Raw genomic sequence first — 27,277 nt, 5'->3', positions numbered from 1 at the left:
AATCGGCTCATAAAGGGGGGAGGGATGGGGGAGCAGTGGTCGAAATTAAGTAATGTATAATTGTACTGTTGATATATACACTGCGTCTTTGGTTGTATTGTTTGGTTGAATAAAATCAATAAAATGTTTTTTTTTAAAAAAAGGCATAGGCAGCCTTCATCGCTGTAGCCCCGACTGTTAAGACCCTTTTCCCCAAAAGCGTCCCGCTTGCTGGCCTCACTTTCCAGAGGCATAACGCATTTATGTTGGCTCCTGGCCTTCCGGCTGTCAGCCGCCGACATCGGGCGTGGGCTGTGACACCAAGCACCGACTGCGGAGCATTGAATTTCTTTTCAAGGCGACCCTTCACAGCAGGCTCTGAAAACTGACAGCGCATCGTGTGCAGGCTCTCCAGCCACATGTGGTCGAGAATCAGGATGGAGAAGACTGCCTTCCTCGCTTGCCCATATGGTCGGAGAGAAAGCAGTCCTTACGGTCCTCTTCAAGCGCCAGTCCAAACTCCAGACATGCTTTCGACATCATGGCATGGAACGCCCCAACATCCAGAGGTGATGGTTGCGCCGGGCTACGGGGCTGCTCCACCTCCGTGTACCACACGTCATCCTCGTCGGCGACGATCCAGTAGTAAGTGTGTCCCCGCGGAACACTCTCTGGGTCCGATTCAGGTAACTCACCTTCAGAATGAGACCCTGGACGACCCAACCCCACCGGCAACAGCAATGACAACTGTGCCGGAGAGAACATCCTAGGGGCCTCAACCAGGCAATACCTAGACCACCGGACTGAGGAGGTGGCAAGCTCGCAACCAACTGCCCCAACAAAGATTGCTGTCGTTCCAAGTGCTGTCTACGCTTCAGAGACTGCGGCTTAACCAGCGGATAGGATAACAGGGCGGCTCAGCCCCCATTCCATTCAATGAAGGCCTCACTCTACAGATCCAGAGCAGACTGGTCAAACATCTTCTCCTCCTCCACCTCCGAATAAACAGAAAATGTAGTCTGATCTTGCTGCAAAATGTTCTCAGGAAGGATGGACTCAAAGGCAGCGGACTGCCATGCGCCCCCCGCCCACACCCATTGACAGTCTTACCAATTCCATCGGCATGGACGATAACATCAGACCACTATCAATCAGTGTCGTGGACGGCACCGACTACCCCACCGCCGATGACGGGACCGTAGACTGCAGCCCTACTGCCGACGGAGCAACCGTCGACGAGCTCGTTCTCAGAACCACGTCCCCGGTTTCAATTTTACCAGAGACCCAGATTTTTTGGACGACCGGTGCTTCCTAGACTCCCGGCTGGACGAAGACCTGTGATGGTCCCTGGACGACGAGTGCTTCGAAGAATCCTTCGGCTTTGCCAAGACTTTCTCCGACACCATAGACTTCTCAGGCCTACCACCAGACCCCCTGGATTGGTCCGACTGACTATCCTTGGACTGACTATGCTTGGACAACGAAGAGCTACTCGCCACCTTCGACTGCTGCAGCCTCGACAAAGACTTCCTGCCTTTCCCCACCTCAGACGCAGGCAATGCGGTCTGATGCTTCTTCGCTGGAGGTTCAGCCGACATCCCTCTGCAATGTTGCACGGACTTCTCCGCTCTTCCCGAAGACTGGCTCCCCCAGGCCGAACCCACCTCAGAAGCCGGGTACATGGCCTCATTAAGCCAACATATGAGCCGTCCATTACGGTCCTTCAAGGTCTTCTGCTAAAACCTGACATATCTCGCAGGTATCAGCCGGGTGATGGGGGGGTAGAGACAGTCAATTTGCCCATCGCCTTCGTACACCTTCAAGCCGCAGGTAGCAGAAGGGGCGAAAAAAAGTCTTCTGGGCTACAGACATCCTAGCCCACGATACCAAACGCAAGTGCAAAGCCATGACGTGATCCAACAGTCGAGACGGTGGAAATCTGAAGGGAAGCCGCGGGGGGTGGTGCCATTTATACCAGACGTCCTATTGGTGGGGCCTAAAGCACCCAAAAAGGACATTGATAGGACACTAAAAGTGTCAAAGTTTTCCATAGGGAAAACGCTGCTAAGTTAGTTATCGAGGTTTCCCAGCCTGACGGGGAAATATTCACAGCATGTGAATCCAATGCTGGAGAAGCTGAAGGCTTCACTGCAAAAAGAGATCAGATACAAAAATAAAGGCAAAACGTTAATGGGGTCAATAACAATGGAGGGAAAGGTGAGTAAAGAGAAGTCTTTCTTACCAATGCTTATTAGTTGAGACTTAGTTGGCTCGGGGACGTCAGTCAAGATATTCCAGAGCAACCCCACTGGGCATCGCTGTAGCTTGCTAACAGTAGTATTATATGCAATGCGTGCCGATTAAGCGGCTGATGCAATTACCCTTTTGCCTAGAGTGTCTTGCAGTAAACTGAATAGTAAGGTCCCAATACACAGCCAGGGTATATCCTATTGCTCAGCAGATGGTGAAAAGGCAGGCTTGCATAGTCAGTCCACCTTTAATGTTGCAGGTTCCTTTCACCAGTGGGCTGAAGCTCACCCTAAGCCTGAACTCTAGATAAAGGGAGAGGAGGACCTGAAGCCATTTTAAGACCCAAGCATTTGACAAAGGACAACCAGAGCTCTGCCAGAAGAACGCTGCAGCAACCAGCATTTGCAAAGCCAGCCATCACGTACCAGAGCTCTGCCTTCAAGTGAACAGGATAGTCTTTAAGGTAGAGCCCTCTTCCTCAGTTCGACCCCCCCTGGTCGAATAGTTGCCAAGTCTGCATCTGCCTGGACTGCACTGATGCTTGGGCAGAGTTTGAAATTGAGGGGAGATGGGAGCTATTTAGCTCCTGCATGTAGACTATAAGAGCATGGTTAGCTTGACAACAAGTACCAGGAGCTACTTTTGGCTCCCCCCTGCCAGCCGAGGCCGAACAAACTATGTAAATTTAATTGCATTTGGGAAAATCTATAAAACAAACATTAGAACACTACTCTCTACCCCCCGCCTCCTTCATACCAGTGTTCCACACCCTGTACCCCTCAGAAAACTTTCAAAGGCAAAGACCTAACTCTTAACGCCCCACTCACCAACAAACGCTCTGCTGGCATCTGCCTCCACCTTGAAGATATTGACCGACATTCTCGCTCTTACCAGGACTTTGTTCAATGCCAGCTCAGTCATTGCTTTTGACTCTGCTGTGCTAGCGGTGGGGTTGCCTTCAACTTCCCTGGGTCGATTCCTTCCACCATTTTACCCACACAGCTACTCTCTTTTGAGAATCTGGAATGCAAATTGGTCATCTCTACTTCCTCCAACTTCATTGACAATTTACCAGCCTCCAACCTGTTCCTCTATGAATAGGCTGATTTCTGTTCTTCCTTAACTTCACCCACCTCCAATCTCTTGGGGGATTTCAACATCCAGTTGGACTCCTCAGTCACATCTACTCATGGCCCTCTGCTCCTCTATCCCTCCATTCTCCCTTCTGGTCCAACCCGCTCGGCTGGACACTCTTGATGACCTTCTTTACTTTGACCCCCCCCCACCGCCTCTCCTCCCCCACTGGTCAGCCCTCTTGGTCAGACCATTCTCTCCTCCCATTTAGGTCCCTTTGGCCCTCTGACTGCACCACCAAAAGCACAGCCAACTTGATACACTAACGTTCACCTGATGAAACAAGTCAGCCTCTGCCTTCACCTCCACATTCATCCCCACCTCACCCCCTACCTGACTCTACCAATGACTCTGCTCTCAGCAACCTCCATTTGTCCATTACCAATACCCTGGACATTCTTGCCCCAGCCATGAGGATCTGCCTGAAAATTGCCTTTAAAAGTAACACCTGGCACGACCCTGAACTTGCGGCCCTGAAACGACCGTGCAGAGCAGCCGAACTAAGTGGCAAACCTCTGGCACATCCACAAACTGGCCTGTCGACTGCTCCAAAGACAATAGACTCCATCCCCGCCAATGAAAGCCCACATACAGGCACGGATTTCTGGTGCATCCAACACCACGGGTGAACTTCAAGATCTGCAGGGAACTAGTCAACCCTTCCGCAGTCCCTTCCCAGGCTCTCTGCAATGCACTGGCCACTCACTTCTCCACCAAAAACTAACCCTTGCAACTCACCCTCCCAACCCTTCCCACTACCCCTTGCCTCCATTTGGTTCGACACCCTACTTCCCCCCTCTCCTCCATGTCACACCTGAAGAAGTTACCAGAGTTGTATGCTAAATGAAGGTCTCTTCTAAACCGGTTTCCCCCATGCTCATCCAGAACCATCAAGGACTACATTAGCTCTTGCCCCCACTGATTTCTGGAATCATTTTGCCACTGGATCTTTCCCTCCTCCCTCAAGCACTCCCTGGTGTGCCTCTCCTGAAAGCCTTGAGCAGACCTGCCTGTCTAGCCAAGTACTCCCCTATTTCCATCTCTCCCTTCCTGGGGAAACTGCTGGAGAAGCTGGCCCCACCCAACTCGCACACCGAACTTTGATGGTCGTGGAGACCACCTAATCTGGATTCCAAGCACCCAGGAGGCACAGAAACTGCCCTTCTTAACGCCTGTGAAGAACTGCTCGAATCTCTTGACTCAACTCATCCTGCTAGAGCTCTCCTCTGCCTTTGACACGGTGAACCATTCCATGCTCACAAAGGCTCCACAATACCCTGATCTCAGACCGGGCACTGGAATAGGCGACATCCTTTCTAACTGACCACACATCCCAGGCCATCCTGGGCTCCTCTCCTACTTCCTTCTCCACCTGTGGTGTCCGAGGGCTCTATCCTCTCCCCTTGGCTCGAACATCTACCTTCTCTGCTTACTCTCCTCATCTCCTCTTTCTCCCCCAACTTAGTGTTAAGCAGAGGACAACTCGCCAAGTGACCCCCCCTTTGGACCTTCCATTATCCCGGACTGCCCATCTGCCATCCAGTCCTGGTGCACCGCCAACAATCTCTGCCTCAATGCCTGTAAAACTGAGATCCTTCGCATTGGGACCCGTTCTCTCCTTACCCACTCTGGCCTTCCTCCATGGGCTCTTCCACCTGCTCCCTACTCTGAAGCCAGAAACCTTGGGAGTCCTCTTCGACTCCTCCCTCACTCAAGACATTAAGAAAGAGCTGAAAGTTGGACTTCTTGGCAAAGGAATTCTTCCTTCTCACTTCCCCCCAGGAGGCTCAATCTTACCCGAGCCCTGGTTCGCTCTAGGCTGGAATATTTCAATAGCCTCCTACTGAATCTACCTTCCACTGTCCGACCCCCTGCATTTAATCCAGACTAGGGCAGCAAGACTTATCCTTGGCCTTAAGCCCAGGGACCGCATCTCTCCTGCAATAAAAAGTGTTCACTGGCTCCCGGTTGCTGCATGGATTAAATTCAAATCCCTCCATCCACAAGGCTGTGGGCTCAAGGACCACACCATCTTCAACTTTATCTCACTAAATACTCTCCTTCTAGACCTCTAGCGTAGCCTTACCAATACGCTTTAAACACAGTAGGTGATCAATCACTCGCCTCCGCTGGCTAGCCTCCCCCTCTCTGCGCCTTGAACTGAACTTCCTTAAATTCAGGAAGGACCTCAAGACTTTCCTCTTTATCTCCTTCCCTTCTCTCCTCTGCTAATTTGCAGAGCTGCTGGGATTGGTGTCCTGGGCTCTGATGCATCCTTGGGGCCCCATACCTCCCACACCCAATCGTCCCAGCTCCGGTCTACCCTCAGCACTTGACCTTGCACTCCCTCCACCTTGGAGGCCCGCACTTAGCCATCATGGCCCGGGGCTGTACATCACTCACCTCACCATGCACTTATCTGTGGCTCACACACGAGCACAGATACTTTAACACCCCCCCCTCTCACTTCTTCATTGCTGCACTTGCACGTTCCGAAGACTCACAAGGCATGGTAGGTTTGTCCTTCCCCCCCCCGCCCCCTTTACCACCCACTGATTTAATTGTGTGTTTACTAATGTGTTTCACCTCTGTTCCCTTTATTTGCCCTTTGAACATTATTGGCTTACTGTATAGGCGCCCAAACAAGTGAATAGACATTTACAGCATAAAGGTTTGTAAATAAGGGACAAAAAATGTTTGCATCGGATGTGGAAGTTAGATTTGCAGAATGCTACTAGCTCCTCATTCCCCAGTGGTAGTTGCTGATCACGGGTCAATGCTGGATACCCAGGAGCTGCTTGCAGCTCCTGCTTATACAATCTTAATTTTGGCCCTTGGGTTGAGCATCAATTCGCTCCTCTTCACAGTTAACTTTGCATGTACAGTCATTGCTGGGACCTCAATTTTTTGCGGCCATCTCTCACAAGGAATGGCCTGCGAGGAAACCGAATCCTCATTGCATTGCTCCTGAGGGAGCGCCAGCCTTGTCTTCAGTTACACCAACATCTGCTCCGTTCAACTGCTCCTAGGGGGCCAACATGTGCTGCTGAAACCGAAATCCTCATTGTCCAAAGGTATCTGCAAGGATCCAACTGTGCCAGTATAAGCCTCTAACACAGCATGTGAATCTTCAGCAACTAAGTGTACAGTATGACACTTGTCCCCACAGACTTCATGCCTAGAGTGGTCATTGATTTTTCAAGTCAGAGCCTGGAGGCAGAAACAGCTTACCTCTCTTTAAGTACCCCGATACACCTTGACTTGCATTAGATGTAAAGTTTGTACACGAAAGGTAGCTAGCTACCTGAATAGGCCAGGGGCAGTGGATGCCAGTTCCTCTCTATGGTTGCATAGTGCCTGGGGACAAAGCCTATATTCTCCATAGTTGGATAACAGACTGGGAACTATCTACATCCATTTACTATGATTCTACATTTGCTGTTGTGCCTCCAATTTGACATTTCCCCTTCCATCCAGGTCTCAAATCTAGGTGTATCTACATTTACTGCTGCGCCCCATGTTAGGCGCCTCTCCCTCTATCCAAACGTCTCAAATCGAGGAGTTTCTGCATTTACTGTTGTGCCCCCATTTTAGACATTTGTCACTCTACCAAGCCATCTCAAATCTAGGTGATTCTACTGCCATGGGTGCCAGCAGCATTCACAGTGGCACACTAATAATTTTGGACCCTTCCCTAACCCCCCAGAAGACCGTCCATCACTCCCCCGTCCCTCCAGGCCTCGCTCACACTGCTCAGACACTGAATCTAGGGAGAAATCTATTGAGGCCGGACAATCGCGTAGGACCTAGGAACAGACCTCGAAGAATACGTTTACGGTATCTATACCTTGCACCACATTCTGTGGACAAAGGTCGCAGGCATGGCCACCCATCCATCCATCCATCCATCCATCCATCCATCCATGCACTACAGAACGCAGCTATGGCTATGCAATTACGATCTAGCAGATCGCATAGCCGTCCACACTGAAACCCCTGACATACATCAACACCTCTCCCATTCGTATACAGCAACAACTTACAAAAATATTTTGTTCTAGCTGGGCACACAGTATCTGGCACTAGCACTATCCTAAACCACCAACAGCAGTCGCCCAAGTGCCTGACCTCCGGGCTACTAACTGGAGCCTAGCTAGCCCACTGAATCCTAACCTGGCAAAATGCACACATCTTAAAAATGAACTCTTAGAATCTCCCACACATGGACTTCAGTCCCCTGGGGGGGTTGCAACTACAAAGCACATTGAGGCCATACAAATGGGCAAAGAGCGCTATATAAATGACAAATACAAAACAATTATATAAAACGGATTGTTAAGGCCACCTATCTAAAACAGACAGCTGAAATGGATTGGTTGTTGCAAGAGAATTAGCCATTTTAAGGTTTTTGAATTTACTTCATACCTCTCCACACTTCAGCTACCTTTACAGTGAATAAACCCATTTGAAAACGTGGTGAATACAAAAAAGTGGTACAGCCCATTTTGTGGTTACCAAACTGTGGATTTGGATATGTTGAATAGTGACTTTAGTAGTGTTGAATGTAATGTGTTCAGTAGATATTTGTACTGCCTGTGTGGGTTCTGTCCATTAATAGACCTTGTAATTGAAGTCTGGACTACACACAAAGCCCATCGCCCACCCCTGAATCAAAGTGCAAACTCTCGGTCAGTCTACCTTTCAGAGTTTGGCAAAAGAACCAAGTGAAATTTGGTTGCAACTTTTGCCGAGTTTGGCTCCTCAAACCTCGGAGTAGGTTCTGAAAATCAGCATTTGTGCGCATCACTCTTACGTACAAAATGTTCTAGATGCTCCTTCTCCAGTAACTGAAAAAATAAAATGCCGATCAAAACTGTGCAGTTAAACATTTGGCTGTCACCCAGCCTACCACCGCTTTTCTTGCCTCTTCAGTCCCTCCGTTCATCTGTATAGTGTAATGTGAACCAGATGGAACGTGGAACAAGGGAACTTCATACCTTCAGTGCAAGTAGGAGGAGGAAGGTCTCAACGCTGTAGAAGCCACGGTCCACAAAATCACCCATGAACAGATAATTTGTTTCCGGAACATCCCCACCAACCTAAGAAAAACAGGAGGTAGTGTGGTTGAAAAAAGATAAAAACCAATACATTGCATTTTATGCCCTGGAGAAAGCTAGGCAAGTCTGGTGAAGATGTAAAAGGCGGTGTTAAATACACCACATGAGAAATAATTTGCGAACCTGCACTCACCCTGAACAACTCCTTAAGATCATAGAACTGCCCATGGATGTCGCCACACACCTGCAAAGCAAGAATCAAACGCTTAAATATCTGGCTGCACTACTCCGTACAGCCTAAAAACATGAGACGGGCATGCACATTCAACTAACCCCCCCCACGGCTCTCACTAAAATCCCCTTACCACGTACAGTACACATAAGGGGGCATGGAAACACCATAGATCTTGCTTAGTTTCCGATTAAAGCTAACTTTTTGAATGGCTGCAACAAATTAAATGAGCTCAACTCCTAGCCAATCTTCTGTTCCCAGAAATACAATACTGAAAAGCCTCCCTCAACCCCCTCACACAGTGGAGAGAGCTTATCCTCCACTTTCACTAACCGTGACTGGAGAGTCCACTCGCTGCACATTGCTCTCCTCAACCAAAATCTCCCTGGAAGATAATAAAAACACATGGGCAGGAGAATACAAAAGAAAGGAAGCATTGACAATATATTATGCGAGTCCGGATGAGATTAAGATAAAATTCCAGACGAACATACATGCAGCTTCAGTCTCTCCTCAGACAGAATGTTATGAAATTAAATCCGACAGAGGGTTCAAGTGAAAGTGAAGCAAGTCATTGGTTTTGGAAGTATTTAAAACAAAAATATGATCAGTAAGTGGGGTCAGATTACCAAACTGCAAAAATAGTTCTGCATTACGGGTGTAATCATTTACAACTTCAACATTCACCAGGGGTTGCGCATGGACAGCCTTACCGTTAATTTGTTATGAAAATGGCAATAGGCCTCAGAGCATATAATATAGCAAAAAATGACAATGCATTACTTACCGTAAAAGCATTTCTGATGGTTGTATCTGCTTAGATTCACATGCTGTGCATAGGTCCGACATCCAGTGGTCACTGCGGAGTATTGCATTTTGTTTTTCGTAGTCGAAAAGGGGACGTCGACAAGGCGTGTCTGTAACACTATCCCTATAGTGACGTGCGTTGTACCCACAATCCCTCACGCGTCGAGGTCCCTCTGTTTGTATTTTTCTGCCCTGAGGGAGCCTTATAGACGTGAGTGAGTACAGAAAAGAGAGATATAAAGGAAGTCTATGTTCCTTCCATCCGAGCGGGGAGGAAGGGTGGGCGCATGTGAATCTAAGCAGATACAACCATCAGAAATGCTTTTACGGTAAGTAATGCATTGTCTTCTGATGTTTGTTAATCTGCTTAGAATCACATGCTGTGCATAGACTAGCGAGCAGTACCCGGAGTTGGCGGTGGGTTATGAGAAGGAACAGTAGAGAAAAGATGTCTTAATACTGCCTGTCCCACCTGGGAGTCAGATCTAGAGTGTGCATCTAGACAGTAGTGTTTTGTAAAGGTGTGCACAGAACTCCAGGTAGCCGCTTTGCAGATGGACTCAAGGGGAACATTTGCAATGAATGCTATGGAAGCCCCAGTGCCTCGAGTGGAATGTGCTCTTGGCTTGAAGGGTAGTTCTCTCTTAGCAAGAGTGTAAGAGTGATGCATTGAACAATCCATCTAGATATAGTGGATTTTGAGACCGCATCTCCTTCTCTTCCTGCTGCCACCGAGACAAAGAACTGATTAGTCTTTCTCAGTGGTCTGGTTCTTTCCATGTAGAACATGACAGCTCTGCGTACATCTAGTGTATGCAGACTTTTTTCTCCCGAGCTGGAAGGGTTTTGAAAGAACGTTGGTAGTTCTATAGTTTGGTTTACATGAAATTTCGAGATGAATTTAGGTGCAAACCTTGGGTGTGTGCGTAGAACCACTTTATTTTTGTGAACTGTTACGAAGGGGTCTAGTACAGAAAGAGCCTGTAGTTCACTTACTCTCCTAATGGAGGTGATAGCTATTAGGAAAGCAGTCTTAAGGGTGATATCTTTAAGAGTTGCCTTGTGCATGGGTTCGAAGGGAGGGCCCATGAGTCTGGAAAGTACCACATTTAAGTCCCATCCGGGAGCTGGGTTAGCTATCGGAGGGTGTATCCTTTTTACCCCCTCCATGAAGGCTTTGATAACTGGTATTTTCCACCACGACACTTTAAGTTGGGAAGTGGTGTATGCAGAAAGTGCCGCTAGGTGGACTTTAATGGAATTGAATACTAAACCTGAATCCAGTAAATGGGTCAAGTATAGAATAATGTCAGTAGGAGAGCAGTCAACTGGGTTGATGCTAGTACCTCTACACCAGATAACGAATCTTTTCCATTTGCTAGAATAGCAGTGTCGAGTATTAGGTTTTCTGGCTTCCCTGAGGATGTCCATACATCTCTGTGGGAGTTGTAAATGTCCAAATTCTATGATCTCAGGAGCCAGGCTGCTAAGTTCATGGTCTGAGGGCATGGATGCAGTGTCCTGCCCTTGTCTTGTGACAGCATGTTGTACGGGCAGGGAAGTTTCACTGGGGGAGATAGGGACATCTCCATCAAGTGAGCGAACCAAGGTTGCCGTGCCCACATTGGGGCCACTAGTATCATGGTAACCTGCTCCTGGTGCATCTTGTGCACCACTTTGTTGAGAAGGGGAGTCGGGGGAAAGGCGTAAACAAATTTCCCTGACCATTGAATCAACAGACCGTTCCCCTTGGACTGGTTCTGGGGGTACCTGGAGGCGTAACTGGCATTGTGAGTTCTCCAGGGTTGCGAACAGGTCTATTTCCGGGAATCCCCATTGCGTGAAGATGTCTAAGACGATGTTTTCGTGCAATTGCCATTCGTACTCTTCGGGCAGGGGGAAGTCTCTGCTGAGTTTGTCTGCTAGCAGATTGAGTTCCCCTGGTACATGTTGTGCTAGTAGGAACATGTTGTGTTTGAGAGCCCACTTCCATATATTCTGGGACAGCTTGGACAGTCCTGGAGAGTGAGTGCCCCCTTGCTTGTTGAGGTAGTACATGGCTGTGGTGCTGTCTGTGAGGACCATCACTGTCTTTCCTTGTAAGTGTTCCTGAAAGGCTTTCAGTGCTTTGAACACCGCTAGTAGTTCCAGCAGGTTTATATGCTTGGATGCTAAACTCGGAGTCCACACTCCGTGTGCCGTTTGATGGGATAGGTGAGCCCCCCATCCTGTAAGGGATGCGTCTGTGGTTAGAGTGGCTTCCACTGCGGGTGTGGCAAAAGTTTTCCCTAATAACAGGTTTTCTTTTGTCCACCACCGTAGCGAGAGAACCAAGGCCTGCGAGACCACCACTAGATCGTCCCATTGTCCGCTGGCCTGACACCACTGGCTGTAGAGCCACTCTTGCATTGGGCGCATGCGCAGGCGCGCGTGAGGTACCAAATAAATACATGACGCCATCATCCCTAGCAAGCGCATTGCTTTGCGTACCGTCACCTCTCGGCCTGCTACATAATGGGGAATTTGAAACAGCATGTTTTGGACCCTCTCGTTGGAGGGGAATACGAGGCCGTCCCTTGTTCGAATTAGAGCCCCTAGGAATTGTTTGGTTTGGCTGGGGTCTAAGCTGGACTTCTTTTCGTTGATGGAGAAGCCCAGTTGGGACAAAAGGTCTACGGTCTTTTGGGTATTGGAGAAGCATGTTTTGTAAGAATCCCCTGTTATGAGCCAGTCGTCGAGGTAAGGGTATACCGGGATGGATAATCTGCGCAGGTGGGCCGCTGCCACTGCCAGTACTTTCGTGAATACCCTTGGTGCAGATGCTATCCCGAAGGGTAGTACTCTGAACTGGTAGTGTTTGTCCTCTATTTTGAACCTGAGGTATTTTCTGTGCGATGTCAACATTAAAATATGAAAGTATGCATCTTTCATGTCCAGTGTTGTCATGTAATCCCCTTGTGATAACAGTGGGATTACCTCCTGTAAGGTCACCATACGAAACTTTTGGGGTTTGACAAATATGTTCGCTGGGCGCAGATCTAATACAGGGCGCATGGTTAAGTCCTTTTTGGGTACAAGGAAGTACACTGAATAAATACCTTCTGTTACCTGTGATAGGGGGACGGGCTCTATAGCTTCTTTCTTCAGTAGTTCTTCCACCTCTTGAAGAAGAATGGAGAGGTGTTGCGGTGTCATGCGCCGGTTCCGTGGGGGTTTGTACTTCGGGGAACCGTTGAACTCGATGCAGTATCCGTGGGCTATGGTGGATAATACCCAACGGTCTGACGTGATTCCCTCCCATGCTGAAAGGAACGATGTTAGCCGGCCCCCGACCGGTGATGCATGGGAGGGGACCCGAATTTTCGGGTCATTTGCTGGTATTGGGCGTGGAACCTCTGGGGCTGGAGCCACGACCTCTTCCTTTGCCACGGCGTTGGCCTCTGACTGAACTGGGTGTTACCCTGGTTGGTGGGCCAGTTGGAGCCAGAGTAATATTGTTGTTGTTGGTTCTGCTGCTGTCTTTGGCCACGAAAGGAGCGTTTATTACCATAGCCTCGCCTGTTAGGGGGCCTAGAAATTTGATCAAGAGTTTTGATGGTATCAAACTCTTTTTTAGCATGTTCTAGGGCCTCATCTACTGCTTTCCCAAACAGATGCGTCTGTTCAATGGGTTTATTTATGAGGGAGGCTTGGGTTTCGGGCTTAAAACCTGAATTGCGTAGCCAAACGTGGCGCTTGAGAAGTATTCCCTGCACTAGGGAGCGGCCAGCCGTCTCAGCGGCATCTAGGGAGTTTTTAACGATGCCCTGGTTTACCAGTGTGCCCTCTGATATTATAGCTAGCAGGCGAGAACGCAGAGGTTCAGGTGCTTCCTCTGCTTCGCTGCGCAGCTTGTTCCACTGTGCATCTGCGTAGCTAGCTAAAAGTGAGTTGTTATTAGCAATTCTAGTAGAGAAGGCGGCGGAGGTCGTGATTCTCTTCCCCAGTGCGTAGAGTTTTTTGCCCTCTTTGTCTGGAGGTGCTTCACTAGTGGATAGTGGCACCCCTGCTCTTTTTCTTGTGTTGGTAACCACAAGGGAGTCCGGAATAGAGTGTCCTCTGATGTATAAAGGGTCAGAGGATGAAGGGCTGAAGAGCTTTTCTATTCTAGGGTTGACCCCTCTTACTAGAGCTGGGTTAGTAAGGGAAGGAGAAATTCTTCTTTTAATAGAAGCCAGGAGAGGAATAGATTGGCTAACAGGGGCTTTTTCTTTGATGACTTTTTCTACAAAGTCAATGTCTGGAAGAGTTTCCCCTGTATCAATCTCAAAATGCGCTGCTGCCTTGCGCAATAGTGCATTGAGGGAAGGTTGGTCATCTATGGGAGAGGAGTTCCCATGTGAATCCTTGAGAGGAGAAGGGAGAAAGGCATCAGGGTCTGAATGTACTGATGGGGATTGCCAAGGCTGCACTGACGGTGAATGCCAGGGCTGCGAGGTAGCTGTATCCTCTTCAAACCCTGTAGGAGTGGTGTAAGGATCTTCTTCGAACCCCTCTTCCTCCAGTTCTACCTCTTCTTCCCCACCCAAACACTCCTCATCTTCTTGGAGGTATTGCTCCTCCTCAGTGAGGTCAACCAGCCTAGGAATCTTGACTCTAGGGTCATCCTGTGGCCATTCTCTTTGTCTTTTGTGAGTGGGTGGGTCTTGGTTTCCTAGAAACCTTTCCATTTTCTCCATGCAAGAATGGAGTCTTTCAAGGGTTTCATGGGGTACCCCTGAATAGTCTAGAGGGGGAAAATTAGTGTTTTCGCCTTCGAATCGTTTCGAACGCTCCCACAGCGTCGACGAGAGGTTCCCGTCTCCTTCTGAAAAGCCTTCAGGTAGTTCGGAAGCGTCCTTTGGAGAAGGGGGCAGTTCCTGGCTACTTTTGTGTTTTCGACGCGGTATTCGACGTTTGTTTCGTCGTCCGCGTACGTTCGTCTTCGGCGACAATTCTCGCTAGGCTCTCGGCCACGATTTTGTCCGTCGAGGGCTTTGGTGTCGACGTTGTGTGCGTTGCGCGTTGTACCTCGACGGTCGCTCTGTGGAGCGTTGCGTCGGATGTTTTTGGGGTAGCGCCCGTGTTAGATGGAAGCCCAATCGCTGGTCGCGGCTGCGTTTGCGGGTGGGGCTTGTGACCTTTACGGTCTGCGGTAGACGCCGGAGTGCCCTGCGTCCCCTTCGGCGCTGATGGATCCTTCGTTCTCGACGAAGAAGAGCCGTGGGTAGTGTGTTTAGCCTTATGGGGTTTGTGTGCGTCCTTGTCGCCGGGGTGTTCATCCCCATAAGCAGGGCGTGAGCCGAGCCCGTCGGGGCCGGGGACGGACGACGAGGAGCGTGAGCGCTCCTTCTGGGGGTTCATGACTTCCGTAACGGACGTCGAGTTATCGCACTCCTCGTCACTTTCAGTAACAGCGGCAGCGGGTGAGGAAACTGACTTCGACATCGCGTAGTCTGCCCACCTCTTAACCCTACGTTCTTTAAGAGTCCTGGGTTTTAAGAGCTTGCAGGCTGCGCAGCTGTTCTCTATGTGATCGAGGGGTAAGCAACGATTACAGAGCTTGTGCTTATCTTTCCAAGTATATTTGCCCCTGCAGCGTGGGCAAAACTTAAATGGTGTCCTCTCCATAGCTGAGGCAATAATAGCTGGCGATAACAACCCCAAGGGAAAGAAAAGGGAGAAAGAAAGACATTCTCAAAGAGAAGAGACAAAGTTCTAACCCCCACTCTCCCTACTGTAAGTTGGCCGTCGAGGCCAGGCCACGTGTTCGGCAGCGCCGAAGGATCTCCTCCGCTCTTCCTCTCCGTCGAAAATAGTTCGGCGGAGAAACAGCTTCACAGCTAACGTCGAGGGGGAGGGATCGTTACCAGTATATTAAGTTATGACAAAAGGACCGAGGTCCGTGGTAAGTATAGCAATGTCTCTCTAGGAGCTCCGCGAAAGGCGACCAGAAACTGGGCGGAAAAAAACAATCTGAGGGACCTCGACGCGTGAGGGATTGTGGGTACAACGCACGTCACTATAGGGATAGTGTTACAGACACGCCTTGTCGACGTCCCCTTTTCGACTACGAAAAACAAAATGCAATACTCCGCAGTGACCACTGGATGTCGGACCTATGCACAGCATGTGATTCTAAGCAGATTAACAAACATCAGAAATACAGTTACTCACTGTAGTGACCACATAATGCTAGTACATAATCTCCATTCCTCATACCTTTAGTGATATTTGCAATGAAATGCATGGACAGGGTCAAAGTTTGTCGCACACAGTGAAATGTGTGCATGCAGCACCTAGTGTTCCTGGCCCAGCTTCCCCACATAAGACTCCACCTTCCAGCTTTGCCCAACAGTCCCTTGTCATCTGCATGGAAGGTGCCAAGCAGAAAACTGTTTGAGGAGATGAAGACCATAGTACAGGATCACCATAGAAAACGTCACAGACAATTACGCTGTTCTATTACATGAATGCATCCCGTTAGAACACACGAGTGTCACCCACAGCAGCATGGGAAGAGGGTAGAATGAACAGGCCATCAATTAATCCAGGGCCAACTAAGTCCCGAGGGACTACATTTCTTTTTTTTTTAGCACTCGTCACAATACACTGTACTTTGACACCAAGCTAGAGTCCTTCCTTGCATTTTTTGCACATCGTTAGTTACATTGTTTTTGTTTTGTATGTGGTTTCCCTGTATATGTTGTGAAGATTCCGCTCTAACACTATTTGTATGCGTTTTCCTTTGAAATTATGTACATTTGTGTTTTTTATGAAGCACTGCAGCCGGCAAGTAACTTGGCACAGAAATTCATTTAGAACATTTCACACCATTAAGAATACTGAAAATTAAGATTTGAAAAAATGTTGCATGATTTTGAAATTAAGCTCGTTTTTCCTTGAAAAACTACTCGAAATAACCAGACCGTGTCAGATATGCAACAAACAAAAAAAGAGCAATGCTCCCAGAAGTGCACATGAATTGCTAGGTTAGGCCATTTTTAAATTATATAAAGGGGACAATAAAGCCACTTGTACACAAATACCATTGACAAACAAAAATTCACTATCAGCTGCAAGACTCCAAATCCCCCTGAATACACTAACCAGAACTTTGTCTGCGAGTAACCGCAGAGATGCCATACTTAACCTCGGACAACTGCAAACATAGTAAGTGTCCATAATTGGGCTGGATTCAAAGAAAAAACTACCAAAAAACCATCAGTGAATCTAGAAGCCTTCCAATATAAGCAATTAGTACATGGCCCCTCACAACGACACATTGGCTGGAATATCCTGTAATTAAATTAAGTATAGTGCCACCCTCTGCAGGAACCAACTCATTGTTCCGTTCACCATGCTCAACCCAGCTACATCTTTGCCCAACAGTACCAAGCCCAGTCTATTTTCTCATTTTAAAAATAAAAAATACAAACATTTTAAAAAGGGCCTTCTCCCGTTATAACTCCAGCCTTGCCTTGTCCTCCCGCCTCCCCATTGGCACTTGTCCTCCCCGCCTCCCCATTGGCCCTTCCAACATGCCAGGTGACCGAGAACCCTGACCCTCCCATGGCAGCCTTCTCCAGGAAGCCATAGCAGCTGTTTGCCTGGTGCCCTAGGCCGAATTTATCCAGTTCACAGAAACCTGCACACGAGGACAAATCTATCCCTCACATAGAAAGCTCACAACTCAATCCACACTACCCTGCCACCTAACAAGGAAAAAAAACACAACTTAACAGCACTCTTTGGATCACACCATCTAGCATTTCACCCCAATTAGACCCACTCAGAATTGTCAGACAAACGCACCACGCTTCATCTACACTCGGACAACCCCATGCTTATGGCACAAAAGGACTATGACGCTGCACAATTTATAAACTGTAACCCAACATACTCACAAAAAGGTTACAGACCTAGCCTACCTCACTTCCACAAATTGCACAGATCTTTTATTTCAAACAGCCTTCTGACTAAGCGATACAGCATACAACTAGGTTGTCTTTAAAGACCCAACACAGGCGTGCCCTACTACAATCCTCCACTTAATCAGAACGTAGCCGATTGACCTAGTTATTCTCTCAACACCGCATTATCTCCATACTTTGCACATTACTGGGGTCTCGCCACCATAACCATCAGCTCAACTGACAGACATCCTACACTAGAACAGTCTACATACCAATGAAGAGCTGAACTTCTCTTCCATAACAACCATCCTTACCTATCACAAAGCTATCTTTGACAAAAGGGTCCTGCAACCCAGCACACAGCCAAATGCTCTTTTTAGTATAGCCATCTACATAATTACTACACAGCCGAGCTGCCTCCAACATAACCAACTGGCTACACTGCACATAGCTGGCCTCCGTCTTATGTTAAGGAGTGCCTATCCAGCATATTTGTGTGTTTATTGGTTAAAACAAACCTTATACAATTGACTAACCCATTTGTAAAAGGAACTATACATAAGACATGAATAATGATACAGGAATATTAATATAATTGAAATTAAAAATACCCAATAGGATTTCAGTATTTAGTCATCAAAATTCACAGAAGAACAAGTTACTTATCCCTGGTAACGTTATTACCATGGGATGTTGCTCATCTTTGACATGTAAGTTCCAATTTCAGCTGCTTTAGAGAAAAAAAATTCAGCAGAGGGTGCCATGCAACGAGTCGAACCTCGAAGGCCTCCATCAAAGGGTGACATCGGAGGATAGATTTAACATGTGCGGCACCTCGGTTCTGTTTTTCATCTCCTCGTGTAGCCCAGATGCCCATAAATAAGGGTATGATAGTACTCCGCCTTGGAGGAACTGAAGCTGTAATAGAATGGGAAATTCTACAGAGAAGTGGGTTGGGAGGGGGATGAGGAATATGTTGGGAGGAACATCCAGTCGAAAGAACGTTACCAGGGGCAAGTAACTTGTTCTTCAAATGGATTGTGTCCTCAAATGTATTTCTCATCTTTGATAGACTCCCAAAGCAGTATTTACCAGAGCCAACATCAGTCAGGCCGCAATCGGTCTCACCCATATACTGTAATTTGCAATGTATTAGGTTAGGAGCCTTCAGATCACCCACAATCATCATTCTCCCATCAGGATATCTTTTAGACCAGGTTCCAAATATTTTTTCCATTATAATTAACATTTATTTAACCTTGGCAGATCCAACAGGGGCTAGGGGGGCTAGATTTTATGCTCAGCAGCCGAAAGGCAATCAGGTCTAATACATATGGAGAAGCAATTTCCTCAATGAATGGGGAGAAATTCATGAAGGACTAATGAGACCAAACCACCCATGTTGTGCATGACTAAAATCATATAGAGTCGGTCAATATATATTAATGGATTATTAATAGCCCAAGTTTCTTGCAATATAATAATGTCACTATTACAGATAATTGACGTTCCAATAGGGTGTGGAGAATGCGCTATGGCCCTGTGTATTCCAGCAAAGCATCTTCAGTGCCTTTACTGAATCAGAATTTCAATAAGACAGGTGTTCCTTGTTCCCAATAGTGGTTGCCCATTCCTTCCTGGTTCATCCGTATAGGCCGTTCCTCACGAGATATTGTGCATGAGGACAAATGACTGTGCTGCTGGGGGAAGATGCAATTGCCCCAACTTACAGCCCTGCAGAGCAGACACCCTTCCCTTCCCTTCAGGCTGTGGTCATTAATGACTGATGGGGCACAGCAGATAGTTAATTGGAATCCCAGAGACTCAAAAGGCTGTGCACCCATACAAAGCAGAGAAAATTGCAGGAAAGAAATTAACGCCCAGTTGGATTAACTATCCCGCTTTGATAACAACCCCGCAAAATGTCCTCTTGATCGGCATTAAATACAGAATTTTCCTCCATAATTGCAATAGCCTTAATCTTTTCAGGAAAAGACTGTTGTAGGTGGGTTCAATTCCTTCTAATTTGACTATTGTCCATGTTAGGTAAGAATTAGTGTACTCACGCTGTGAGACACTACACAACACTTATCGGCTTGGTATTAGGTAACCCACCTTGTAGTATAGGTATGTACTACACAGGTTGGCACTGCGAGCAGCCAGGCCTATCAAGAGGGGTAAATGTGAGCTGTAACAATGAAATTCGCATTTACAAGTAACACTTGCACAAAGTGTCCGTTATAAATTATTTATTCATACATTTTTAAATAAGCATTTTTTAAAAGGGAAATTTATGTAGCAATCAACTATACTTAAACATAATACTTCAGTATCAGCACAAGTTAGTAGATACTCTTTGGATATACTTTACACAATTCCTACACCTGGAGGTGACTTCATTCACAAGGACTGTAATGTTGGTTTGTCAATTTATAAAGAGCACCAAACCCGGAGGCATCTGGACGCGTTGCATAGTAGTGCGCGGTACAAATATCCATTAACAAAGGATTCACACAGAAGACAGCAAAACAGTTGGAAATATTTATAATAAATTACAGGAGTTTACAAATGTTACATGCCGATATACACAGAAAAGTCAGACTAGTACATTCAGTGCGTTTCAGAAAAGCAAATTTGGGTGCGTTTTTCATTTCACTGTGGCCCTCAACTGTAACCTGCTAGCCCAGTGACTGTTCCACTTGCATATTTCTCCCTCTAGCCCAGTGGTCTTCAAACTTTTTTGGCCAGGGCCCCCCTGAGCAAAATTTGGGCAGGTCGGGACCCCCCAGAAATGCCAAATGGACAGTATATATTGCGCGCCGTCACCTGCTCCCATCAAAGTCGCTGGGCTCCCTCATCCCACTCCTACCCAGTCGCTGGTCTCTCCCCACCCCATCACACACCCAGGGCTCTCCCCACTCTGCTCCCATCACTATCCCATGGTTCCCGCCCATTGTGCTCCCACCATAGTCCCTCGGTTCCCCCATCCCGTTCCCAACACAGTCTGAGGGCCAGTGGCGGCTGGTGAATCTTTTTTAAGTGGAGGGGCATTAAGGGGAGGGGCATTAAGGGGAGGTTCGGGGGGGGGGTTTCCCCCTGTGAATTTTTTTTTAAATAATAGGTTAAAATCTTGCATTGTAGAGCATACTTTTAACAAAAAATGGGTAAATAGCCAAACAGTTTGCAATTGTTGCTGGGAGTCCAGGGGGCAGGCATTGATATTTTATTTCTATCGCGCTCGTACACAAGTGTTTCAGAGCGTGACAAGGCAAGGGAGGGGAACAGAGGAGAATAAAACAGCGATCTTACTAGGCCCAGTGACATTGAGAACGCGCAAGTGTGAGGGGAAAAGTGCATGGAAGGGGGGAGAAGTGGAAAGTGCGAAGCAGAGGAGAAACAGATAAATAACAATAAATAAATAATAAAGGCAACAAACAGTGGTAGTGCAGCCAGCAATTTGCAAGTGCTACGTTTAAGCCAGCAGACAGGGTAGGTCTGATAAGTGCAGGAAGAAAGATGGTTCTCCTCAAGTTTTAGAGTGGCAGGGCGCTGTTCCAGAGGGAGGCCCCAGCCGAAGACGGAGATCTACCCCCAGCTTGTTTCTTTGATAAACGACTGACCCTGAGGGAGTTGGAGGTAGAGGAGTGAAGAGCTCGAGAGGGGAGGTATTTGCGGAGGAATAGCTGAAGGTATTTTGGACCCAGGCCCCAGAAAGCCTTGTGGACAAGGCAGAGGGTTTTGAATGATAGATGTCCGGTAAAAAGATACCATCCCTGTCCCCTGGGCCCCACTGGTCCTAACACAATGAACATGATTATGTGTATATGCAAGGCGCTGCACATTCATACAGCAATCACTATCATTCACATGAGCATCCATCACCATACACTCACAACGCATCCATACACATGTTTAAATAAAAACAATGAACATAAACGTACCTTCTGCATTGGCCTGTGTGTGGGCGCTGAAACGGCCTGCTCCAGCTGCTCTGTCCGTATGTGCGAGGAGGCGCAGGAGCTCCCCCTCGGACATAGACATGCAGTGCCCCAGCCAGCATTTCCAATGAGCTATGCAATGCTGGCGAAGCAAAACGCCCCAGCACTTGCATGGCTCAGTGAGCATGTGCGGTTGGGGAACTAAACTGTCAAAGGGAAACAGTGTTTCCCTTTGACAGTTCAGCCAGCCCAGGAGCACTCCATTAGCTGGATAAAGCAGCTGAGGGAGTGCTCACTGTTTCACTGGGCTGGCTCCTTAACTCCTCCATAATGGGTGAGGGGCCACTGGGTGGGCGCCTCTTGCCATTATGGATGAGCCGCCAGGCTCGGACAGGCCTATAGGGCAATGCCTGTACCAAAAATGTAAAATGCTAGTTTGGGCCAATCAAAATGGGCCACCATTTTGGCCAATGTGGACCATTTTGATGAGTTACTTAACTATGCAGTTAGTAATGTTGACCATTGTTGCTGAATATATCACAATTTACTTACATTTTAACACAAAGCACCCCTTTGGGTACTATTGAAACAGTGGGCTTCATAACTACTCTGGCGGTAGCTGTGCCGGTAAAACCGGCACGGCTGCCACTGGAGTTGCATCCGGGTCTGGCACCCGCGAATGGGCAATTACTAGGTCATGCCGAGTTAGGCGGACATGATAATTGCCCTTTCGAAGGTGCCGGTAGATCCCCATTCCCATTTGAGCCCCATATGGCTCAAATGGGAATGGGGAGCTCGGATGCACCGGCACCGTTAATAACGGTGCTGGTGCATCCGACGAGCGGAGGTCAGACCTGGCGGGGGCTGTCAAGCACCCAAGAGCACAACTCTTACTATGGCGGAACGGTAGCAACGGTGCCGGTAGCTTACCAGCACCGTTGTTACTGGTCCGCCATAGTAGTAATGAGGCCCAGTCTGTGACTAAAGGAATGAATATCCATTTACAACTGTGGGCCACTTTTTCATTGTTGCCTGAGACAGTTTCATGCTTCAGCCCGCCCATGTGGGCCACCCCTGCCCATTTCTCCCAATCTAAAAAAAAAAAAAAAAAGAAAAAATCTTTTTTCATGCTGAGCTCTCTGGCCCCCCTGGGATGCACCCGCGGACCCCTAGGGGGTCGCGACCCACAGCTTGAATACCACTGCTCTAGCCCCTCTCTCTACCTGCCAATAGCGCCATCTGTTTCTCAAACTGCTTTACTATCAACTATCGCTCCCTTCAAACTAAGCCTGGTAAGAAGAAACTTAAAAAGGATATCTTGGCCTCCAACCCAGGTCTCCCCATTGCCGATACCTATTCTAGCGCTTCTGCCAGACAAACCCTCACCGACATCCTCTTTGTCATTCCTTCGCCAGATCTTTGGACCCCTCATGATCTGTGCTCTGTCCTGTATCCTCCTCTACCATTAATGGTGGCACCATCTGGGAAGTCCGTATGGATTCCTTCGACTCCTCCAGAGTCATCATTAATGTCTACCTAAATGGCACAGTCATGGTGCAAGATCCTCAGGCCAATCTCAGTCTTTGATAGGCGGTTCCCTCGCCTCATCAACGTACTCATCTCCTGCTGTCCCCTACTCCCCTTCCTTGGCTACCTTGCCCTTTCATCCTTCCTCCTCTGCTCCATCTCTAATGCCCTCCACACCTCCGCAGGGTGTACCTCTGATTTGCAACCTTCATCTTGCTACCCTCAATCTTTGCTCTGCTGTCAAACACTCCACTGGCATCTGCCACCTCCTTGAAGAACTTGACCTTGATGTCCTTGATCTTACTGAGACATGGTTCACGGCCAGCTCTGTCACGAGCTTCGACAGTGTCCTCCCTGATGGCTACAAGATCCTCCCCGCCCCCAGATCCACCCGGCGGTGGTGTAGCCCTGATCTTCCATGAGTGGATTCCTGCCTCCATCATCCCCACTCAGACTTACTCCCCTTTCAAATGCCTTGTCTGTAGGCTCTTTCTCTCTCCTAGCCACTCCCTTACTGTTGCTACTCTCCAACGGCCCCCTGGTCATGTCACCTCTTTTCTCTCTGGGCAGACCTCACCTCCGCCCTCCTGGCCTCTACCTCTAAACTCCTCCTTGGTGAACTCAACATCCATCTTGATTCTCCCTGTTAATCTGTGCTCTTTTGCAACCTCTGCGATTCACTCTCCCTCTCCATCCTCCCCTCCGGCCCAACTCACTCTGCTGGCCACACACTTTATGTCTTGACCACTCCACTGCAGTGATCACTGCCTTCCCATCTTCCAGTCTCCTCCCCTCAAGCCAAACCTACCCCAAAACTGCCACCCACCTTATCGGACATCCAGCCCATGAAGCGCGTGTCAGTCGAGGCCGTCGCTGCAACCTTCTATCCCCCTCCTTCACTCCAGGCCGACTCACCCTGACACAGCCCCGTCTCTGCTCTACTCCTCTATCTCTGCTACTCTTGATGCTCTTGCCCGTCATGAAGATCCGTTAGAAGCCCAAAGCCAAGTGCAATTCTTGGTTTGACTGACCTAGCTACACTAAACGTAAATGTAGGGCGGCCGAGAGGAAATGGAGGGCCTCTTGCTCATCCTCCGGCAAACTGGCTTGCCGCCTGCTCCAAAGGCAATACCGACTCTGTACGCACCAAGAAGTGAGTCCATATTTAAGCCAGTGTCTCTGCAGCATTGAACAACTCGGCCGAACTCTTTAAAATCTGCAAGGAGCCTAACCCTGCTGCAGTATCCACCCCTCTCAGGCTCATTGCAATGACCTTGCCTCACACCATCTCTAAAACCAAGGACATCTTGTCCACACTCTCCGGTCCGTCTCTGCTTGCTGACCCATCCGCAGCTACCGCCACCTCTCTCCCTCTCTCCCTCTCTCCCTCTCTCCCTCTCTCCCTCTCTCCCTCTCTCCCTCTCTCCCTCTCTCCCTCTCTCCCTCTCTCCCTCTCTCCCTCTCTCCCTCTCTCCCTCTCTCCCTCTCTCCCTCTCTCCCTGCCTTTCCTCTTTTCTCCCCCGATGAGGTCGCTAGACAAGTCTGATCTATTAAAGCCTCATCAAAACAGGTCCATCCCGGTTCCTTTAAAACCATTAAGGACCACATTGATAACCTTGCTACAGCCCTTGACGATTTCTGCAACCTCTCCTTTGCCTCTGTATCTTTCCCCTCCACTCTGAAGCACTCACTTGTGCATCCTCTCCTCAAACCCACAGCGGATCCTTCTTGTCCGGATAACTATCACCCAATTTCTATTACTCCCTTCTTGGGTAAGCTCCTGGATAAGCTTGCCATCTCTCATCTGAGCCTTAATTCTGACGGTTGGCTCTCTCCATGACCACCAATCCGGCTTCAGAGTTGCCAGGAGTACGGAAACGGCTCTCCTGAACATCCGTGAAGATCTGGACTCCAACATTCCCTCTGTCCTCACCCTACTAGATCTCTCCTTTGCTTTCGACACGGTCAACCATACCACCCTGCTCAATCGTTTCCGTGACAACCTGGGGTCACCGTTCAGGCTCTGGCTGACCCCTTTCCTCTCTGATCGACCCTCCCATGTACAACTTGGGTCCTTCCTTCCATCTTCCTCTCTACCTGTGGTGTTTCATAGGGGTCTAACCTCTCGCCCTGGCTTCTCAACCAATACCTGGCAACTCTCGCCTACTGCATTTCCATTTTTTTGCTCAAATGTCCAGTGCTATACTGACGACACCCAACTCATTTTCAGGCTTCCTTCAGCCACCTCCTCTCCTTCCCTCATCTTGGACTGTCTAATCGCCATTCAAAATTGGTGTACCGCCAATGATCTTTGTCTTAATGCCAACAAGACTGAGATACTCATTGGTACACCCTCTCCTTTCCTTCCCTTCCCTTCCCTTCCCTCTAGCCAGCCTCCCTTGGCACCTCCTCCTGCCCCTACCTGCGAAGCCAATAACTTCGGGTCATCTTTGACTCCACACTCATTCTCTGCACACACCTGACGTCTCTATAAAATCAAACTTCTTACTGCACTTGTCCTTGGCCTCAAGCCCTGGGATCATGCGTCTCCAGCTCTGAAATCCCTTCACTGGCTCCCAGTGGATGCAAGGATTAAATTGAAAACCTGTTGCATTGTCCACAAGACTTTGTGGGGCCTGGGTCCAAAATACCTTCAACTATCCCTCCGTAAATACATCCCCTCAAGCCCTTCGCTCCTCTAACTCCCGCAGGGTCAGTCATTTTTCAAAGAAATGAGCTGGGGTAGATCTCAGTCTTCGGCTGGGGCCTCCTTTTGGAACTGCCACCTTGAAACTTGAAAACCATCTACGGTTCCGGACGTTCCTCAAGACTTTCCTCTTCACCTCTGCGCCTCTTCTCTCCTGCTGACCTGCTTTCTCTGCACTGTTGCACCTGACCACCCCCTGTCCTTCGGGCCCAGGTACCTGCTCACCCTGCCACCCCTTGCACTGGGGCCTGTATCTGTACCCATACAGTTCTCCCCCCACCCCCTCCAATAACTCTTCTGCACTTCTGATACACGCTTTCCGATACATCCTATCTCACTAACCTTGCAGTTTGCCACCCACAGGTTGCACTAACACTATTTTTGATCACCTTATTGATTTATTTACTTCTTATTTATCTTGTTCTCTCCTATGCTCTGCACTTTCCAATTTCTCGCCCCTCCCATGCACTTATCCCCTTTTCCCCTTCCCCATGCGCGTTCTTAATGTCCCTGTGCCTGGTAAGATTGTCGTTTGTTTTCTCCCGTTCGCCTCCCTTTTTTTGTCTGCTCACGCCCTGACACCCCGGTGTACGAGCGCAATATAAATAAAATATATATACATCAAAGGATAGGAGCCAGGATTTTGCATTCTTTTAAAGTAGGACAATTAAGCTCTTAGGTCAACAGGTAGCGAGTTCCATAGTCTCGAAGCCATAACTGGAAAACTGCTTCCGCCTGCTTTTTGCAGTTTAAATCTAGGTACATTCACGAAGTGTGAATGTGGGGTTCTGGTCGGGCGTTCCGAGGTTTGCCAAATTTGTCGGAAAGCTATTTCGGGGCAGAGTTAGTGAGACATTTGGGCGTAAGAGTTAAAGTTTTGAATTTAATTCTATCTAACTGCAAGCCAGTCTGTACCACATCAGATTACTGAGATCTGCTGGGTTCTAGGAATGTTGAACACACTTCTTAGAGCATTATTCTGAAGAATAAATTGTTCACATTGTATTTACTCGAGCCTAGATATAAGGCATTACAGGAGTCTTTTGAGAAGATTAAGGCTCTGGCCAGTATGGTACAGCTGGCTGTCGAGATGAAGGGTTTGCACGCATTAATTTGCAAGTAGACGCAGTGGCATTAAACTGTCTTTAGATTTCGAGTCGAGATAGAAACGTAAGGTTTTTACCTCATTGGAAACTTTGATACTGTTGCTATCAATATTGAAGGATGTAAACTGATAACTTAGATTATTTAGTCTTACTACAGAGCCGACGAGGATAATCTCTGTCTCTTAGTTTAGACAGAGGCTGTGGGCGGCCATCCATGCCTGGATAAAGATACATTTTATTCAGTAAGGTTGAGTCATCAATTACATCATCACCAGTGATGTGAATGAGAATATGGGTATCATCTGCATAGTTAGTGTAGGTGACACCCAGATTATCGAGATGAAATAAAGGGGTTGGTGAATATATTGTACAATGTGAGCGAAACAAATTACCCTTGTGGAAGTCGACAGGTGATTGGTATGGGTTCAGCTGAAGCATTGGGTGAAAAGACTCTTATGGTACGATTATCAAGGAATGATTGAATCCAAGCTGTAACTTCAGAGAAGTGTGCAGCTGAAATCAGATGGTTGCAAAGGACCTTGCAATTACGTCGAATGCTGCCGAGAGATCCAAAAGGAGCAGGGCAAGTTTGCCATTGTCCTTTAG

At 48.1% G+C, this 27,277-nt stretch overlaps 1 protein-coding gene across 1 annotated transcript in view; it reads right to left on the bottom strand.

Annotated features, from left to right (window-relative positions):
* The window catches only part of PPP4C (protein phosphatase 4 catalytic subunit), a 310,205-nt gene that overhangs the window by 199,763 nt on the left and 83,165 nt on the right, over positions 1-27,277 (bottom strand). The window contains exons 3-5 of the mRNA XM_069652040.1: positions 8,986-9,037; positions 8,614-8,664; positions 8,361-8,462 (exon numbers count right to left, since the gene is read on the bottom strand). Of these exons, the coding sequence (XP_069508141.1) occupies positions 8,361-8,462; positions 8,614-8,664; positions 8,986-9,037 (205 nt within the window). The remainder of the gene's footprint in view (positions 1-8,360; positions 8,463-8,613; positions 8,665-8,985; positions 9,038-27,277) is intronic.

This window comes from Ambystoma mexicanum, chromosome 3p, assembly GCF_040938575.1.
Source record: "Ambystoma mexicanum isolate Mex_15411 chromosome 3p, UKY_AmexF1_1, whole genome shotgun sequence".
NCBI lineage: Eukaryota > Metazoa > Chordata > Amphibia > Caudata > Ambystomatidae > Ambystoma > Ambystoma mexicanum.
The sequence above is the reverse complement of the archived record's forward strand: the minus strand, read 5'-3'. Positions and strand labels throughout refer to the sequence as shown.